This window comes from Typopeltis vanoorti, chromosome 5 (assembly GCF_054136105.1).
Source record: "Typopeltis vanoorti isolate ZY-2024b chromosome 5, IOZ_Tvanoo_1.0, whole genome shotgun sequence".
NCBI lineage: Eukaryota > Metazoa > Arthropoda > Arachnida > Uropygi > Thelyphonidae > Typopeltis > Typopeltis vanoorti.
In genome coordinates, this window is record NC_143553.1 from 56,808,242 (window position 1) to 56,828,112 (window position 19,871).

At 37.5% G+C, this 19,871-nt stretch overlaps 1 protein-coding gene across 1 annotated transcript in view; it reads left to right on the forward strand.

Annotated features, from left to right (window-relative positions):
• The window catches only part of LOC150106434 (A-type potassium channel modulatory protein KCNIP1-like), a 304,981-nt gene that overhangs the window by 134,055 nt on the left and 151,055 nt on the right, over nucleotides 1–19,871 (forward strand). Inside the window, exon 3 of the mRNA XM_090392444.1 lies at nucleotides 7,122–7,199. Within this exon, the coding sequence (XP_090248570.1) occupies nucleotides 7,122–7,199 (78 nt within the window). The remainder of the gene's footprint in view (nucleotides 1–7,121; nucleotides 7,200–19,871) is intronic.

Consider the following 19,871-nt stretch of genomic DNA (forward strand, 5'->3'; position numbering starts at 1 on the left):
TTTCATCTATAGGTGGTAAATGAGGTTCACCTCCCGATGTGACACTACATCTTAGTTTCTACCTTACTAATGAAAGGTTAGAAAGCTACTCCACCGGCTTTATTTTTATTTGAACACTAATTTGAATGAAATATCAGCTTTTTTTTTGTCTTTAAACATTTTATCTTACTAACGTAAGAGTTTCCTAGAGCTGTATTCCTTTGATTTGTTTGTTTTTCTTCAAGTCATGTATTGATTTTATAAACATTTAAGGGGGGGGGGGGGGAATCAAAGTTTCGACTAGTCCAATGGAGTACTAAAACTTAATTCCTTTTTATCAATTAATTACGACAGTTATTAAAACTTCTGAGCCCCAGGAAACAAAAATCAAGGTTACATCTTTTTTGGAATCAATTTTCTGCAATCAAATCTGAAAGGTTTTTGTTGTTCTACCAAACTCCCCCCTGCACACCTTTTAATGTATGTTCTACTACCTTCCTTATTTCGTCAATCCTATTACTACCGTAACTCGATAGTAATCCACAAAGCTAAACCATAATTGAATGAGGTATGTTGACCATGAAGCTTTTCAATTAAACCATCACCGCACTTATATGGTGGCAAAGGAATGTGGCAGGACCACAGCACTGAACGTTCAAAAACACGGAGATGATGATGGTCAAATAAAATGGGTCATCTCTAAAGCTCTGCCAAAAATTGAAAGAATACTAAAAACAGGAGAAAAAACAAATAAGACCATTTAAATGTAAGAACTTTTTAACAAAAATATTATTTAATAAATCGGAGACAGTGGAAGATTAAAAACATCAAATTATAATGAGGTCACTGATATATATAATAATTACGTTTTCAGATACTGTTATGCAGTTTTAAGTGGGAGTCCTTATAGTCCTTATAAGGACTGGCTTAAAGGGGCGAAGCAAGAATGCTTTTCATATTCCCCGTTATCTGTAGAGGACAGTGTAGGATAAGGTGTTATTGAGCAATTAAAGCTCTGATCATGGCAGGAGGGTAACAAGCAATAGCCGAGCCTCAGTTAGAACTTCACTGGCTACAGCATTGCCATCCATTACCCTCCAAGGGTATTGTATTGGATGAATCCAACTTCGGGTGGATCTCCCATCCTTTTAAGTGGGAGTTTTCATAAGATGATATTGATAAAGCCCTACGATATTGGTCTCAAAGCGGTGTGAGAGATAAAAATGACATCTGCACGCGTCGTTTTCATACCTATTAATTCATATGGAATAACATGGTAACGCATAATTTTGTATCTTTGCATAATTCACTAACCGTTTCCCACTTTTGGAATGACTCGATAAATTTTAATGAATTTCAACAAAAATCTGTCCGGATAGAAAGAGTATATATTACACGTAAAAAAACAAAACAAAAAAAGCATCCCAGCAAGCGCATGCTCAAGTATTTATTTCCAAAAAGGGTTATAATAATTTAACTGTGATTACAAATGCATATTGAAGATCGTGCCAATTAGATTTCATTTATAGGTTTCTGTGGTTAAGAAGTTTAATAGAAATATTCCGGTTTTGTGATTACATGTTTATTAGAGAACTGTTTTTAAAAAATTAAACAAACACTAAAAATATCCCAAGTTTTGTTAGTCGTAAGACTAACATCTTCAGGGGTAAAGAGAACTAACAGTTTAAAGCACAAACTATAAGAAATTATGAGAAACAAGTTCATTTGTTGGTATTATGAACATCAAAAAAGTTCGATAAAAAAACGGAATAACAGATCTATACAACCGTTAATGTGTGTTAGTTAGAGAACAATGCTATTTGTTGTCGCGTTCTGTGGTTCGCGCTCACTCTGTCCGAGGTCTGGAGTGGATAAAGTTTTAATAAACGATGACCAAACTTGATTTAAAATCAAACCTTGGTTTTTGTTGCATTGCGTAGGAATTTTAATCATATTTGATTAAAATATTTTCTTGAATTTTTCTTGAAATATTTTCTTGAATTGTTTCACAAGAAAATTTGAATTTTCTTGTGAAACAATTCTTATCTATATAGGACATGTTTGTTCTATCCCAGAGCACATCATGACCGGTAGAAGCTGTGTGATATGCTAAGCAAGATTTATCTTCTCTCTTATTTGATGTTCACTCATGCGGATTTCCCCCGATCTCCCTGTCTGGCCCACGTAGCAGATGCCACAGGAACAATGAATATTATAAACCCTTGGTTTTTCTTCATTGGGTGATGTGGGGGTTTCGGAGGATGAAGAGATTGATATTTTTTTTCAAGTGGCAGGAAAGTCACTTTTATGTTGTACTTGTAGAGTAATTTGGCTAATTTAGCTGTTATATTCTTGCTATAAGGAAGGGTGACTGCGTTCTTGAAGTCTTGTTTATTTAAGCTTTTTTTGTAGGTGCTGTATTGAGAATTAACTTAGTTGTGTAACCATTCAGTTGTAGGATCTGTATTAAATATTGTATTTCTTCTTTCCACTTTTTTTCTGTACTGGGGATGTATGCTTTATCCCTTAAGGTTTTTATTAGGCCTATTTTCGTTTTTTCAATGAACTCTTTTGATGTTCATATTACCAACAAATGAACTTGTTTTTCGTAATTTCTTATAGTTTGTGCTTTAAACTGTTAGTTCTCTTTATCCCTGAAGATGTTAGTTACGACTAACGAAACTTGTCGGGATATTTTTAGTACTTGTTTAATTTTTTTAAAAACAGTTCTCTGGATTTTGACCACATGTTTATGTGGTTCAAAATCCAGAGCATAGATTTAATTTATTTATTTAAATTGAAATAATAATGAATCTTTAAGTCCTTAAAAGGACTGGCTTAAAGGGGCGAAGCATGAAATGCTTTTCATTTCCCCCGTTATCTCTAGAGGACAGTGTAGGGATAAGGTGTTATTGAGCTATTAAAGGCTCTGATCATGGCAAGAAGGTAACAGCAATAGCCAAGCCTCAGTTAGAACTTCATTGCCGTCCATTACCCTCCCAGTGTATTAATCACCGCATTTCACGGTCGATGCTCTCCATTTCCCTCCGAAATAATATATATAATATAATAATGAATCCTTATAGTCCTTATAAGGACTGGCTTAAAGGGGCGAAGCAAGAATGCTTTTCATCTTCCCCGTTATCTGTAGAGGACAGTGTAGGGATAAGGTGTTATTGAGCTATATATATATAAAGCTCTGATCATGGCAGGAGGGTAACAGCAATAGCCTAGCCTCAGCATTGCCATCCATTACCCTCCAAGGGTAATAATCACCGCATCTCACTGTCAATTAACTCTATCTCTGATCTATAATAATGAATAGTCCTTATAAGGACTGGCTTAAAGGGGTGAAGCAAGAATGCTTTTTTTCATATTCCCCGTTATCTGTAGAGGACAGTGTAGGGATAAGGTGTTATTGAGCTCTTAAGGCTCTGATCATGGCAGGAGGGTAACAGCAATAGCCGAGCCTCAGAACTTCATTGGCTACAGCATTGCCATCCATTACCCTCCAAGGGTATTGGATTGAATGAATCAATCTATAATAATGAATAAAAAAAACAAAAAAGACTGGCTTAAAGGGGCGAAGCAGGAATGCTTTTCATCTTCCCATTTATCTGTAGAGGACAGTGTAGGGATAGGGTGTTATTGAGCAATTAAAGCTCTGATCATGGCAGGAGGGTAACAGCAATAGCCAAGCCTCAGTTAGAACTTCTTTGGCTACAGCATTGCCATCCATTACCCTCCAAGGATATTGGATTGAAAGAATTAATCCTATAATAATGAATCCTTATAGTCCTTATAAGGACTGGCTTAAAGGGGCGAAGCAAGAATGCTTTTCATCTTCCCCGTTATCTGTAGTGGACAGTGTAGGGATAAGGTGTTATTGAGCTATTAAAGCTCGGATCATGGCAGGAGGGTAACAGCAATAGCCGAGCCTCAGTTAGACCTTCATTGGCTACAGCATTGCCATCCATTACCTTCCAAGGGTATTGATTGATCACCGCAACTCACGGTCGACTCTCTACCTCTTCAACCATAATAATAATGAATGTTGTATGAAAGTGCAATTGAAAGAACATGATACAAAAAAATTAAAAGTGTATGCTATATTTTTAAAGTTTTAGAAAACTTTTCGTAAATTTCAGAAATAATATTATACTTTTTAAAGTAAAATATTAAATACATTACTATTTCAAATATAATATAATTAAAAATAAATAAAATTTCTTAAGTGTAATATTGAAGACGATGATTAAAATTAAGAAACAACCTGTATTTACTGGCTGCTTTTAAAGGTCGTCTTCTAGTTACAGTAAAATCTTGGTAAGGAAATAAGAGACCCAAACGATTGTTTCCTTCCCACGTAGTCATGTGAGTGAATTTAACATTTTAGCACCGGAGCCGAAATTAGCAGAACAAGCAAGGATGCAATATTACATTACAAGGGAGCTTGTTAACATTGATAAAAGTCTGCAGCCATGGAGCCACTAATATTAAGTGACGTACTCCAGTTGAACGGAGTCATCAGCCAGCGAGTTTATTTGTGTCTTGGACACTGGTAATGGAGCTGTTAGTATATTTAGGAAAAGTAACTAAAAGCTCAATTGAGTTACCTTAGATGTGGCCGAGATAAAGGAAGCCATGACTGTAAACAGTCCCGGATGTTGTTTATCATCAGTAGAGTGCCGTGTGCAAAATTTTCATTTAGATGTTGAGGGGGCTGATAAACAAGTTGGCAAACTAATCAGCATATTATCCATTTTCTCCTTTTAATTTGATTTTACCGAGAAAACGCGATCAATTCCAGGTCTGTTTTTTGACTTTTGTTGTCGGGAAAACAAGGTTGAGAAGATTAAACTGAATTCTTTGTTCCCTTTACTTTCTAGATGTGATTATCAACGCGATTCATTTCGGAGAGAATTTTTTATATCGTCAATGCAATTACGCAACGAATTGAAAGTATAGTTTTTCTACAAAACAGTTTCCGTAAATTACAGAACATAGGCCTCATAGCCTCAGTTCTTTTGGCGTAATTCTGAACATCCAATCTTGTCGGCAGTCAACTATCTAAGAGCCTTCCTATTAATTGTTATGGCTTAATTAAGAAAAATAAAATAAAACTAAGCTAGGAGCGTAGTTTCTTGTGACTAACCACTCACAATAAATTACGAGTATATGTTGATTGTTCATTCTGTTTTTGCTCTTTGCATTTGTTCATCCTGCACTACTAGATTAATGTCCGATAATCGTTCTCTACAATACATTACATTTATAGATATCTGATACTGGAGGGGTGAAACTTGTTTATAAATATACAACTGTCAGTGGCATTTTCCCCCGATCGACTGTTAACTCTGTTATGCTTCAAATACACTACGTTGACAAAAGTATTTGGGCACCTAGCTATGGTAAAAAACATGCGTTTTAATTGTATTTCTAGTACTGAGTGGGGGACTAACTTTGGCCTGAATGACAATTTTCAATCAATTTCTGATACTTCGCAACAGGAATATTCCTCTCGCAAAGCTAACCCATTGCTGATGCTGATGAGAGCCGCTGTGGTCTGGAGCAAATTCGGCGTTTTAATTCTTCCCAAAGATATTCGATAGGGTTAAGGTCTGGACTCAGAGCCGGCCAATTCGACACTTCAACGTTTTTTTGTTGAAACCAGTCTCGGATGGCACGGAACATTGTCGTGCTGAAGCATGCAAGGGCACTGCCGAAGTACTTTCACAGCATCAGAAGCATGAAGTTGTCCAGGTAGCCATAAGATGTCATGGTTTGGGGCACGTCCATCAGTGGACTAAGCCCCATCCAACTGAAACACTCCATACCATTACCGAGCCTCCAACAAACTTGAGAGTGGGAATGATGCAGTCTGTCGGAACCGTTCCCCGGCTAATCTCCAGATCCAAATACGATCATCAGAGCAAAACAACATTTGGAAGCGTGCTTCGTCGCTTAATAGAATCCTTTTGCAGTCACGTACGATTTCAGGAAAAAAGTGTGAAAGACACCAATCCAAATGCCGTTTGACATTGAGGGAGGGATGTGTGGCTTGTTCGCAGCAGCTCTGCCATGGTAACCTAAGGAATGCAACTCTCTGCGGACAGTACTGACAGATGTCCCTGCAGCGTTTTCCGGGAAAATGCGATGTTCGCCGCTGATGAGTGCTGGAGACACGGCTAGTCGATCTCGGTCAGTGAGTGTCGGTGACTGACCTGCAGGCCGTTTTCTTTCCGTGGTAGCACCATATACTTCCCATCTACGAGTTACATGAGTAACTCGTAGATGGGAAGTATATGGATTTCGGTATAACGATGGATTTCGGTATACTGAGATGGATAGGAATGTCACGGACAGAAAGACTACTGATGTGAGCCCCAACTATCATCTCACGGTGGAAGTCTGTCAGTTCAGCTGAACATGAAATCTTGACATCGAGTAATGCAAAACATGCAGCACATCCCACCTTTTATTACCAGACTTATGCAGACGCTCCCTGAATATTTGCATGTGATAGTATCCGAAATTTGCATGGCACGAAAGGTGTCCAAATTCTTTTGTCAACATGGTGTATATATGAATGCCTATTTCCATTAGTGATTTTGATACTTTTGTCGCTATACATGTTATTTCTTCATTCTATTCTATTTCGTTCGTTAATTTGGTAGTAAAATTAACCCAAATTATTAGAAAGAATACAAAATCACGTGTTATGAATAACACGTAAACTATATGCAATATACATGCCAGGAAAGAGCTCTCTCATTCATCACTGTACAAGAATGATATTGCTAATCATATTTTTAGAGTTATCTGTGATTATTCCCATTTAATTTTATATTGTTTTTTTACATCTATTTATTAAAATATTAATAGCCAAATTTGAAAGTCTTCAGCTTTTTACACCAGTTTATTTCATTACAGTACTAACAATTTCAGTGCGATTGGTGTTAACTGTGTTTAAGAATACTTGAAAGTGAATTTCAATTCGACTGTCTGTAGAATATTGACTGGATTTTATGTAAAAGAGAAACACAGAAACAAACAAAAAATCAGTTGCAAGCTTAATGTTATGTTTTTACTGCTGATGCAATATAAGTTGTGGTTTATTTTATTTCGCTTTAATTTTTCAGTCAGCCACGTTTTCAAGAGAGTCCGACATCCAAAAAAGAGAAGAAGAAGCAGTTTTGGATCTCTATTTACCTCTCTTGGTAAGTTTCATTTTTTTTTCTTATTTACACAACTACAATAAAGCTGCGGGATGCACCCTTAATTGACAGAACTGTCAGAGAAACTCTGAAAGTAAAAGTTTTTGTGTTTTAATAAAAACACTTCTTAGTCAAGCTTAGAGCTGGCGGCTTATGTTGGAGAACTCTTGCATATTTAAGGACTTCATGAATAAATACATCAGTTTTTGGAACAAAGTTTCTGCAGCTGCATTCTTCATTATTTGGTCACCAATTTGCCTTCGCGCATTGCAATTTTCTTCTCTTTCCCTCTGCATGTTTTGTAATCTTTTTGACTATTATTTTTCCTAATATTCTCGTTATTCTGTTCTTTGTTTTTCTTTCTTTTTAATATAAATAAATATGTGAATTTAACATTAGTAAAAATATCCTAACTTTCCTATTAAAAAAGCATGCATTTGGAGAAAAATTTATTTCTCTGTTTGCATTCTCTCTGACCATCATTGACAACAGTAAAAATATACTATAATTTTATATTATTATTTTTGGCTAGATGAGTGAAGCAAGAATGCTTTTAATATTCCCCGTTATCTGTAGATGAAAATGTATGGATGAGGTAATATAGAGTCTGATCATGGCAGGAGGGTAAAAGCAATAGCCGAGTCTCAGTTAAAACTTCATTGGCTGCAACATTGCCATCCATTATCCTCCCTAGGTACCCATTTTAGTTGCCTCGTACGACATGCATGGGCTACAGTGGGGCTATTCTTATCCCGGCCACCACACGAGATTTTTTTTTTTTTTTGCTAGATGGGCGAAGCAAGAATGCTTTTAATATTCCCTGTTATCTGTAGAGGACAATGTAAGGATAGGGTTATTGAACTATGAGCTCTGATCATGGCAAGAGGGTAACAGTAATATCGAACCTCAGTTAGAATTTCATTGGCTACAGCATTGCCATTACCTTCCCTGAGTACCCATTTTAGTCGCCTCGTACGACACGTATGGGCTGCAGTGGAGCTATTCTTATCCCTGCCACCACACGGGAACACGATATCAGACAGTAATCCCTAGATGAATGCGCCCCCGATTAGTGCGTTTATCTCAAAAATAAATGTTACAGATTTATAAAATTTTCTATCTATGCATTTTTATGGCTAACTATTTTAAAAAATCACTCACTAGAATGAAATAATTTAGTTACCTATTTAAAACATTTTACAAAGTTATTTTTAATGGCATACTACACCACTTCCATGTACACTATGTATACTATGTTCCAAATTTTTACCGCCAAAATTTATGTCGTCTGCTATAGTACGCCCACAGATTCGAGACCCTTCGACACTTCTGCGCATGTCACAAAAAGCAGAATCCATTCCAATAATAGGGTAATCAATCCGTCTTCTGGGATGAGTTGTTTATTAATACATATCGGAAAATTAACTTCTCTTTTATTATCATTGTAGTTTTTAAAGTGGGAACTATTTTGCCCGTATAACAATTGGGAAATTTTATCTATAAAGCACGTGATTTCGCGTGGTGGCGACCAATTCGTACGTCTTTCATTTCTTTCTCCCCTTCAATGATAACGTCCAATTAAATCTCATTCTGAAGAATTAAGTGATTCCGACCTGCCAAATTTAGATGCACAGCGGGAAGATCCCGAAGAATATGAAGAAAATTTAACCACTGATAGTCAGCCAAAAGAGATTTCACAGAAACAATTTGAAAGTATTTTTCTTACAATCGAAGTTTTTACGCAGCAGTGCTTAGAAACTGACTCTGATGAAGGGAGAAGCAGTAAAATTTGCAGAAGAGTAGAAGAGGCAATAGGGCCATACCGTCGGTTGTATGAAAAAAATAAACAAAATGCCCGCAAAACTACGTTAGCTCAATTCTTTGTTAAGAAGTAAAATAATAAAATTTATATTCTGAATATGTTTTATTGTCTTTCAGCTTCATGGTTTTCCTTTAACCAGGCCCTGAGCCATACCCTAATTCTTTTATAAAAAAAAGTAAGGGTCAAAAAAAAAATCTGAGGAACGAATTATACTTTTTCCCATAGGTTACTATATTCGATTAGTGCGTTTTCGATTAATTCGCCCGTTTTTAAGAACGCATTAGGGGCGCACTAATCGAGGGATTGCTGTACTATCATAATTTTTTTTGGCTAGATGGGTGAAGCAAGAATGCTTTTCGTATAGGGGACGGTAGGTGTTGCACTGATATGATCGTTGGCTTGTCGAGAGCTCCTGAAAAGATTAGTAGTATTTTATGTTATCATTGGCAATTTTACATAGTATTGTTTGCTTTTCGTTTCTTGGTGTGTCTGTGCGATTTTTATGTGTTTTATGTGTTATTTTAAAGATAAGATTGAGTCCATATGGCACCGATGAAAAAAAATGGCGGCCAGGTCGCCATGTTTGTTTAAGAGTTTTGATATAAAAGAGTTTTTGCAGTGTGCTGTCTGTGAGATGTATGCTTTACGAAGAGCGGTGGGAGTCTGGTTAGATGGTGATAGTGGAGTTAATATGTGCAGAAAGTGTAAGGAGAATGAGGATCTAAAGCGTGTTTCGGGTGGCGAGAGTGATATCGTTAAAGAAAGTCAGAATATAGAAAATAGTGATGTGATGAGGAATTGCGAGGTGGTACCAGATAGGTGTGAGAGCGTCGTTGAAAGTGTAAATGAAGGTAGAAATACAGAACGAATGGATGATTTAAATGATAATGAAAATGGTGAGATAGATGCAAGTAGTTAAATCGCTCGGTTGAGCAGAGCGATACACAGAGCAAAGCGGCAACTGGAGCGTATGGAAAAATGTGTACTGAACGTACCGACTAATAAACAGCGAAAGTCTGTTACGAAAAATAAGAGGATGTTCGTAAACGTAAATAAAATGAAGGAGCGAGTGCTGTATGGAGATTCGCTATTAAGAGGTGTGATAGTTGAGAGTTTGACGAAATCGTACCAACCGGGTGCGAACGTAAAGGACGTCAGCGAATCTATTCGAGTGCAAAAACAGAGGGTGAAAGAGATGATAGTCGTGGCAGGAACAAATGATTTGAAAGAAGACAAAATGGCAATGATACAGGATGTGAGGGAGTTACTTGAGGTAGCAAAAGAGAAGAGTGAGAGAGTTAGGACGATGAATATTTTCCGCGGTATGACAGTGAAGTGTTTAGAAGGAGGGCCATAATTGCCAATGACTTTATGCGTGGGTTATGCATGGAGAGTGGTGTGGAATTTGTGGATGTGTGGAGTGAGTTCGATGGGCGAAAGGATTTATATAAGATGGATAGGTTACATTTGAATGGATTTGGTGTACGGAGACTTGAAAAAGTGTTGATGAATGAAGTGGATGTACAGACTCAGTGAAACTAGATTTATTAAGGGGGGGGGGAGTAGATATGCAGACTTTAGGGAGGCAGTTGAGTGTATGAATGAGTATATTATGCCCGAGCGAGTACGAAGGACAACAAATCAGAATGGGATAGTTAGTATAAGGCATCAAAGTAGGGATGGGATGACAAATGGGCTCCTGCAATTCATGTACACTAATGCCAGGAGTATTAGGAACAAGAAGGAACAGTTTTTGGCCTTGGTTGGCACTTCCAGACAACAGGTTGTTGGTATTAGTGACACATGGCTGTCAGAAGATGATAAAGCTAGTGGGATTGAATGCGACGGGTATAGCGTGTTCAGGAGTGATAGGGAGAATAAAAAGGGGGGGGGGGAGGAGTGTTATTGATGATAGCTGATGAGTTGCAGCCAAGGAGTATAGAAGTTGAACTGCAGGATAGAGAAAAGAGCACATTTGAGGCTGTTTGGTGTGAGATAGAGGCTAGCAGAACAAAATATACAATTGGGTGCTGCTATAGACCAGGTGATGGAATATATGGTGGGGGATAGTATACATAGGCAAATAGAAGACATGAGTGGAAGGAGGGTAATTATTATGGGTGATTTCAATTATGGTAACATTGACTGGAAGCAGGAGAGGGCACATGGGAGGAAGGAATTGGATTTTATGTGGTTATTAAGGGACAACTATCTGCGACAGCATGTAATGGAAAATACTAGGGGTCAGAGAGTGCTTGACCTAGTAATTGCATCTGAGAATGTGGCTGTAAAGAACCTGACCATGTTGCCACCAATTGGTGAGAGTGATCATAAGGTCATGACTTGGGGGGGGGGGGGGGACAAAAGGAGTGGAATTTACAATTAAGACAGGGTGCATGTGGAATTACCGGGCTGGTAAGTATGACAAGCTTAGGAGTGTCCTTGGCTCAGTGCCATGGCATGTAAAACTGCAAGGGCTGGATGTTGATAGTGCATGGGAGGTGGTTAAGAAGTGTTTGCAGGAAGCAATGGTCGACTGTATACCAAGAGTCCGAATAATAAATCAAGTAGGGGTTAAACGGATGAATAACACTATTAAGCTTCGGCTGCAAAAAAAGAAATAATTTTGGAGGGAATTTAGGGAAAAAGGTGACCAGCAGGTGCAGGAACAGTATAAAGCTCAGGCCAGAAAGGTAACAAGGGTGGTAAGAAAAGCAAAAGCGGATTATGAAAGAAAATTGGCCATGCAGGCTACAGAGAATCCCAAACAGTTTTTTCAATATGTTGCAAGTAAAAGGGAAAATGTTCATGGCAGAATGATTTGAAAAAATGATGAGGGTAGGAAGCTAACCGAATCAGTCGATATAGTGGAATTACTGAGCGAGCAGTTTGCAAGAGTATATCATCCAGGTAGTGACATTTCAGTAATTGGAGAACCAACAGCTTATACTGGAATTGTGAGAACCTCAATGTCAATACATCTGTGGGATTGGATGGTATACCAGCTCATGTCGTACGTGAAGCGGCTAAAGAATTGTCAGTTCCCTTGATCATTTTGTTTAATTTGAGCCTCGGGTCTGGGTCAGTCCCAAGGGGGTGGAAAGAGGTGAAAATAGTTCCGCTGCATAAAGGTTCCAAGGCTGCTGTTGAAAATTACCGGCCGGCCAATCAGCATAACAGGAATCGTTATCAAGGTCTAGGAGAAAATAGTCAAGAGGAAAATGCAAGATTGGATAGATGAAAATGGGATACTGTATCGGGGACAGCATAGTTTTGTGAAGGGTAGGTCATGCTTCAGTAACTTGCTCACGTATTATAACAGTGACGGCTGAACTGGATAAGGGTAATGTGTTTACAGTGATTCTACTGGACCTTGCTAAGGCCTTTGACAGGATACCACATGGAATTCTAATCAGTGAAATGCAGCATATGGGGATGGATATAGGGTTGGTGAGAAGGATAGGAGGGTGGTTGACGGAGAGATATCAGAGAGTCCTTTATTCATGAGTAGAGTCCACAAAACAGCCTGTGACTAGTGGTGTGCCACAAGGATCTGTTCTTGCACCACTGCTATTTAATTTGTTCATTAATGATACAGGAAAGGATCTGAGAGTTCATTTGTTTGCGGGTGATAAAAAGTTGGGTAGGGCAATAGTGAATGCAGATGATGTCAAAATTTTGCAGGATGATTTGGATAGATTGGAGGTCTGGGCTAAGTGAATGGATGTCAATTTAATGTGGCAAAATGTAAGGTTATACATTTTGGGGTGAAAAGATTAGCAGCAGTTTACTACTTTGGTGGAACTGTACTCCAGGAAATTGATGAAGCACGAGATTTAGGAGTGTTGGTGGAGAAGGAGTTGAAGTTTAGGGAGGGGCACATTGCAAAAGTCGCCAAATCAGCGCATCAAATCACTTGGTTGCTGAAGAATACGTTGACAACCAGGTTATTGTTCCTCTGTATCGAGCCTTGATAAGACCCCATCTCGACTACTGTGCCCAGATTTGGTTACCTAGGTTTCTTCTTGATGGGGAGGAGGTTGAGAGGATCCAGAGGCGAGTGACCAAGATGATAGCAGGTCTATGGAATGAACCTTATGAGAACAGGTTGAAGATTTGTGGGTTGCAAAAATTGGTTGATATGCGGAGGAGGGGAAATATGATTGAGACATTCAAATTACTGAAGGGTTTCTATAAAATTAATTCAGAAGATATTTTTTGAGAACAGGGCTGGTTGTGGGAGGACTATGGGACATCCATGGAAGCTCTGCAAAAGTGTGGTTAGTAAGGTGTTAGAGCTGGGTTCTTTACTTTTAGAGTGGTGATTGAGTGGAATGGGCTGCCAGAGTCTGTGGTGGATGCTGTGACAGTGAATGCATTTAAGGCGTGGTATGATAGATACTGTATGAATGTCGTATAGTTGTGATGAACATGATTTGGGACCTTTATGAGTCTAAGGACTCCCTGGAGTTGTCCGTAATAATAATATTTCCCGCTTTTTTAGAAGAAAATATATGGATGGGGTAATGTAGGCCTATAAGCTCTGATCATGGCACGAGGGTAACAGCAATAGCGGAGCCGCAGTTAAAACTTCATTGGCTACAGCATTACCCTCCCTAGGTACTCATCTTAGTCGCTTCGTACGACATACATGGGCTACAGTGGGGCGATGTTTAAGTAAAGCCAAATCTAAAAATTAGGACGATCCCTAGACCACTCCATAATGGCCGAAAGACCGTCCATCTCAGCGTTGATTCCACTCAGTGATGACCTTCCCCCCACCGAGCAGAACCGCTCAAATTCTGAAGAAAAGTATTCACCGACAAAGCCGCTCAGCGGGCTGTGCCGGAAAACACTTCCTTCGGAGACTCAAATTGCTCCCTTAAGGCAAAAACCTTAAGGGAGCGAACTCAAACTCGCGAATCTTTGCATCCCAGGGGGTAACAGCAACAGCCGAGCCTCAGTTAGAACTTCATTGGCTACTGCATTGCCATCCGTTACCCTCCCTGGGTACTCATCTTAGTCGCCTCATACGACATACATGGGGCTATTCTTATTCCAGCCACCACACGGAAATATATACCATAATCCTTATAAGCACTGGCTTAAAATGGCGAAGCAAGAATGCCTTTCATCTTCCCCGTTATCTGTAAAGGACAGTGTAGGGATAAGGTGTTATTGAGCAATTAAAGCTCTGATCGTTTCAGGAGGGTAACAGCAATAGCCGAGCCTCAGTTAGAACTTCATTGGCTACAGCATTGCCATCCATTACCCTCCAAGGGTATTTATTAATCACGGCATCTCACGGTCGAGTTCATATACCATAATTTATAATCACGCCGATACCAAATATATACCATATGCATATACCATAATCCTTATCCTTATAAGGACTTGCTTAAAGGGGCGAAGCAAGAATGCCTTTCATCTTCCCCGTTATCTGTAAAGGACAGTGTAGGGATAAGGTGTTATTGAGCTATTAAAGTTCTGATCATGGCAGGAGGGTAACAGCAATAGCCGAGCCTCAGAACTTCATTGGCTACAGCATTGCCATCCATTACCCTCCCAGGATATACCATAATATACTATCAAAAATAAGATTAAATAAATAAGGTGTTTAAGAGTATTTAAGCTACACTCCAGAATAAAATGTTGTATTAGTCAATGATGTCACTATGCAAGAATAAAACTGTAAACGCGTTCTTTTTTATTATTATCTATGATAATAATAAAAAAAAGATGGCGTTTTGAGCTGAAGTCCTTTCATTATTTGTTTGTTCAATTTCATTGTTAGCGTTGAACTAACAAAAGTTCTTTATTTTTTCTATGATAAGGTGCTCAAGATCTGTATTAATATTGTTTTAAAACTATTTGTCAAGGTTTAATCTGCATTTGTTTACGTATTTCGATAAAATTTTTAGTTAGCTTAGGCTTATGATGATTTCGTAAGGTCATTATCAATAATGACCTTGATAATTTCATTATCAAGGTCATTTCGTACACAGAAATGACCATGATAATGAAATGAAGGTCATGTGATCAATGTTATGGTAAGTAGCTGGAATAATTCTAAGATATTTACGGTAGTGTTTTGTTTCTAGGAAGAAAATTATTAAACATTCTTTTATAATGAAATAATTTATTTTTAAAATAGTTTTTTCAAGTTATTTTTCGATATATAACCCCGAATTCATACAACATTATTAAATAACATTTACAAAAGCAGATCAAGGAGTAATCCACTATCATGAATGCTCAGCTGAAGGAGTGACTAAAAGATTCAATCCAGTTCGATATTCAACAAGAAATTTGAGTTTCCTGTATGTCACTAAAACTAGTGGGCTGACGAAGCGAAGATGGACACATTAATTATTATTATAAGACTTGTTGCAAATAAGGCCAAAAAGCTACTAAAACGTTTTTGTAGCATCAGTTTATCAGAGTTGATAACGTTACTGCTTTGTGGTTTGTCACTGTTGTTTAGAACAAAGCATTGGCTTCAGGAATTCCGTTGGTTAAAGTGAAATAGTGAGGTCTGCAGGCGCTACTTTTCAAATTTTTTTGTAAATGAAACAGCTATGGTAAGTACAATTTTATTGTTATAATAATCTTAGAAAAATGATATTTTATTAGGAATCTAAACAGCAGTCAAATATTATAGCTCGGAGTACATAATATCTCATTTAATTTCGTGATTTACTGATTAAATACAAGTGATAAGGACAAGAAAGCTGCTTTAATTAGATGCATCACTATTGTTAATTTATTTTCAAAGAAATGCTAAACATACTTAAAAAAAAAAAAAAAAACTCTGGTTCTACTTTGGCTGAAAGTGAGTTAGTAGGCCTCATACGGTGGGGAAGAGTTTCGCTCGTGAAAAGTCGGTTTTTTATTTCATCCGAAAAACTGTTTTATTCATTTGCATAAAACAAGCAAATGAGCCCACACTTACCTCATCATCTTAGTTGCTTAAGTCTTAATTCCAATCAGTTCACCTCCACTTTGTTCTAATATAAATAGATGCTTTTCCGTTTTACAATCAGAGTATTCCTTTATATTGAATTAGAGTACATCGCAGCATGTAGAAATTACATTCATGTTAGATATCTGTACGCATGTATAGTTTTAAAAAGCGAATGTTTACATCACTGCAGTCTGTCACAAACACTTAGAAGATCCACAGATGATATACAAATGGCGCCATGGAAGATGAAAACGTAGAGAACTAATAACTGAACATAACATGAAATAGAGATTATCTCCTTAGTCGTTATCTTATTATTCATAAAGATCAATGAGGAAGACATGCCGATTTATCCCTCTGTATATAATAGAACTGCTTGCCGAGACTAGTGAGATGCTGTGTTTCCATGACAACAGTGAAATATATATAAACGTCTATAGCTAAAAGTTACAATCTTCTCCTTTGCATATAAGCATTCTGTGTTGAAACATTTTTCCTTTCGTTCCTTTTAAAAGTCAAGCATGATGTCAGATGGATAGTACCAGAAGATTTTTATTTCTTGATGTGACACAGTGAATCTCTTTTGCAAAATTTGTATTTCACGGCGTAAATGGCATTCTCTAATCAGAAATGTTCTTTTATAATACTTCGAATCCATTTATTATTTTAGATACTTTCACAAAATGCGTAACATTTATTAGGTTTACATTAAATATACTAACTTCGCTCTTTCTAGACAGATTTTGATAAATTTGGCATTTGAAATAATTACTAAAATTTATTACATAAGTTGCTTCGTTTGAAATAGGACCATTGCCGAAATAATTTGAAATTTAATTACCTTAAATTTTATCCATATTAAATCTGTTTTAATTAATAGAACCAGTTGTTTAAATTATGTATGACCAAAATAAATGTAGATTTATTCATTAGAATGAATAGTATCTAGGAATAGATACGAGGGACTCGTAACTAAGGTAATTTTGTTGTCGTCCATAATTTCCATACTTGTTTTGTGGGGGGGAGGTAAAAATTGCTACGACAAATCAAATAATTAAACATATTTGCGACAAAATATGAATGAGAGCAATTCAAATAATCTTATATTCATTTTTGCCATTCAGTTATCTTTTTTGAATGAATTTCCTGTGCTAATTTGAAATCCGAGCTTGATATTGTTTGCGAAAAGATGATCAAAAAAACCTGCGTTTGCATTGTTTTTATTAGTCCTTTTATACTCCATTCTATCCATTGAATAGTCTCGCCAAAGAGTTCTACATTATCCGCTAATCAAGTTTCTTTCTATTCCTTTCCATCTCCCCCCCCCCGCCTCATCCATCTGTCTTTCCCATAAGTTCCAATTGCATCTCCCTCGCGAAAACCATGAGAGATCATTAGCAAGTAATATTTTATGCCAGGCACGGGGATAACTTGGTTTTGCTAATGGTTTTTGCATATTGACGCCATGCTAATCGATAGACTTCAGCACACATTAACAGCACATGAGGAGGAAAGCAAAGAGCAATAGCTTATCTGTCATTCTCTTGCATCATTACCGTCCTAAGCAGATTACGGGGAGGTTGTTTTTTAACCGAGAAGGAGTGAGGATGGCGTTGAGTAAACGTGTTCACCAATGAAGGTGAAAAAGGGATTCACTGTTTAGCTTGCAAAATTTTACTTTGGTGTCGTCACGTATAAAATAATTTTTTGGAAAAATATTTGTTTCCATAGCAACAGTGGTTTAAATCGCTTCTTTTATAGAAGACTGAAATTTTCGTGTATTTCTAAGAAGCCTTTTTTTTTTCGTTTAAAAACATACACCGTTGACGTGGTTAAACATTTTAATTTAAACGTATTTAGAAATTTAATTTAAAAAAAAAAACAAATAATTCGTGTCCGCGCGGTTAGCCTAGTGACTGTGCGCTTCACAACCACATGCCTGGGAAAGGAGAGTCCCAGGTTCGATTCCCGTCTGTGACGTGAGGAGCTGAAGGATCTTCCTCAGCCATAGCCAAGTTGGCCGGTCTTGGGCTAACTTGGTGTAAATAAGATGTTCAAAGCACTTCATGAAAAAGTCTACAGTATTGGTAGTCTCCATAAAACTTCCACCTACAATGATGCCATTTTCGAAGTCCGTCATATCACGCCATCCCCCCCCCCCCCTGTCCATGTCGATCAGCAACTTTGTGTGTATTGGTTTTCTAAGGAGATATCAATGCTACAATTGCCAGGTTGAATGGTCGACTGTGAAATAACAGGAATAGTCATATTATTTTGATTCTACTATGTATTTCTCTATGGAAAATCGAAACATACATTAAAAAATAATTCCTCTTTTATTTGTATATGAAATAGTCCTGACAAATAAAATTGCGTATTCTGAAATTTCATATACTGATGAAAGAGGAATTATTAATGTGAATTCTAGACTTCCTAGAACAGGACGATACCAGTGGATGTTACAGCATTCCAAACATAATCTCTCTCTCTTCATCCCCCCCCCCTTTCAAAGGAATAATAGAACGATTTTGTAGGCTCATTTACACCAAACTTTCATCATCAGATAAGTCCTATAGGGAGGATACTGACAAACTATGTATTATTGAACTACATAGGCAGTGTTGTTTCGTTATAAAGAACGACTACTTTAAACCCACAGTGTAGCAAATATGTTTCTTTTGGTAGCATCCAAACGTTGCAACATATTAGAGGGGGATTCTGATTATTAGTTGTGGCCCATAAGCAGGAAATAAGCCAAAACTACTACTACTGCTGCTATATAAAAAAAAGCAAGACGTTACCTGCAACCTAAAGCTTTCATCTAGCGAAACGTTTCTGTACTATTAACCTCGATCAATTGAGTACCTGGGATCTATTATTAATGTGAAGAATTGCTGTTCAAATGACGACGTCAGAAAAACGTTAGGAATGGCTAAAACAACAGTCAGAGACCTGTCTAAAATCTGGAAGGATGGATCTATCTCCATGGGAAAAACGTTGAGGATTTTGGATGCAGTTGTTTTTCCAACAGCGACTTATGGATGTGAGATTTGGGACCTAAAGAAGTCAGATAAGAAACGGATATCTGCTTTTGAAATGTGGTGTTACAGGAAGCTGTTGAAGATATCATATACTGAAAGGCGTACAAATGAATGGGTGTTGGAAAAGATCAGCAGAACTTTAAGGCTTCTTAATGATATTGACAGAAGAAAATTAAAACACATAGAAAGGATGGAAGGGAGGACTTCTCTGAACAGTAATAGAAGGTAAAGTTCCTTGAAAATGAGGCAGGGGTAGACCATCAATGAGATGGATGGATGGATGGTGTGTGTGGAGTGAGGTCGCCAGAAAAGCAAACAACAGGACTGCATGGCGAGGCCTGGTGTGGCACATCACTGAGCATCGGAGTGACCATACGGCATCTGTAGATGCCCAGTGAACATAGAGAGAGAGAAAAAACCTCAATCAGACGATGGTTAACTTACTTGGAGCACCCATTAATCGACCGGAACAGAATCTTCCAATAAAGGTTGTTTAGTACGGCACTCTAGAACTTCAAGATTTACACAATACGTTTGTTTCTCTAGCATGGATACGGACATGAGAGACGCCATATTTGGGATGCCGTAACAGCCAATGCAGTGTCAACACCTTCTGGAAGACATTAGGAAAAACACAAGTATTCTGTATTTTGTATATTCTGAAATATTCATAATACTTCGATAAGTCAAGGAAAAATTGTTGAAAAGATCTTTTTATTAATCTTGACTACATCGAATAAATCGTGATTGCTTATGCAAATAAAGGCATATCTTTGTAACCACGGGTAATAAAAAAATTTTATAAGGTGCAAATGAAGAAATTCTATGCGGTAAGCCATTGTAAGAAA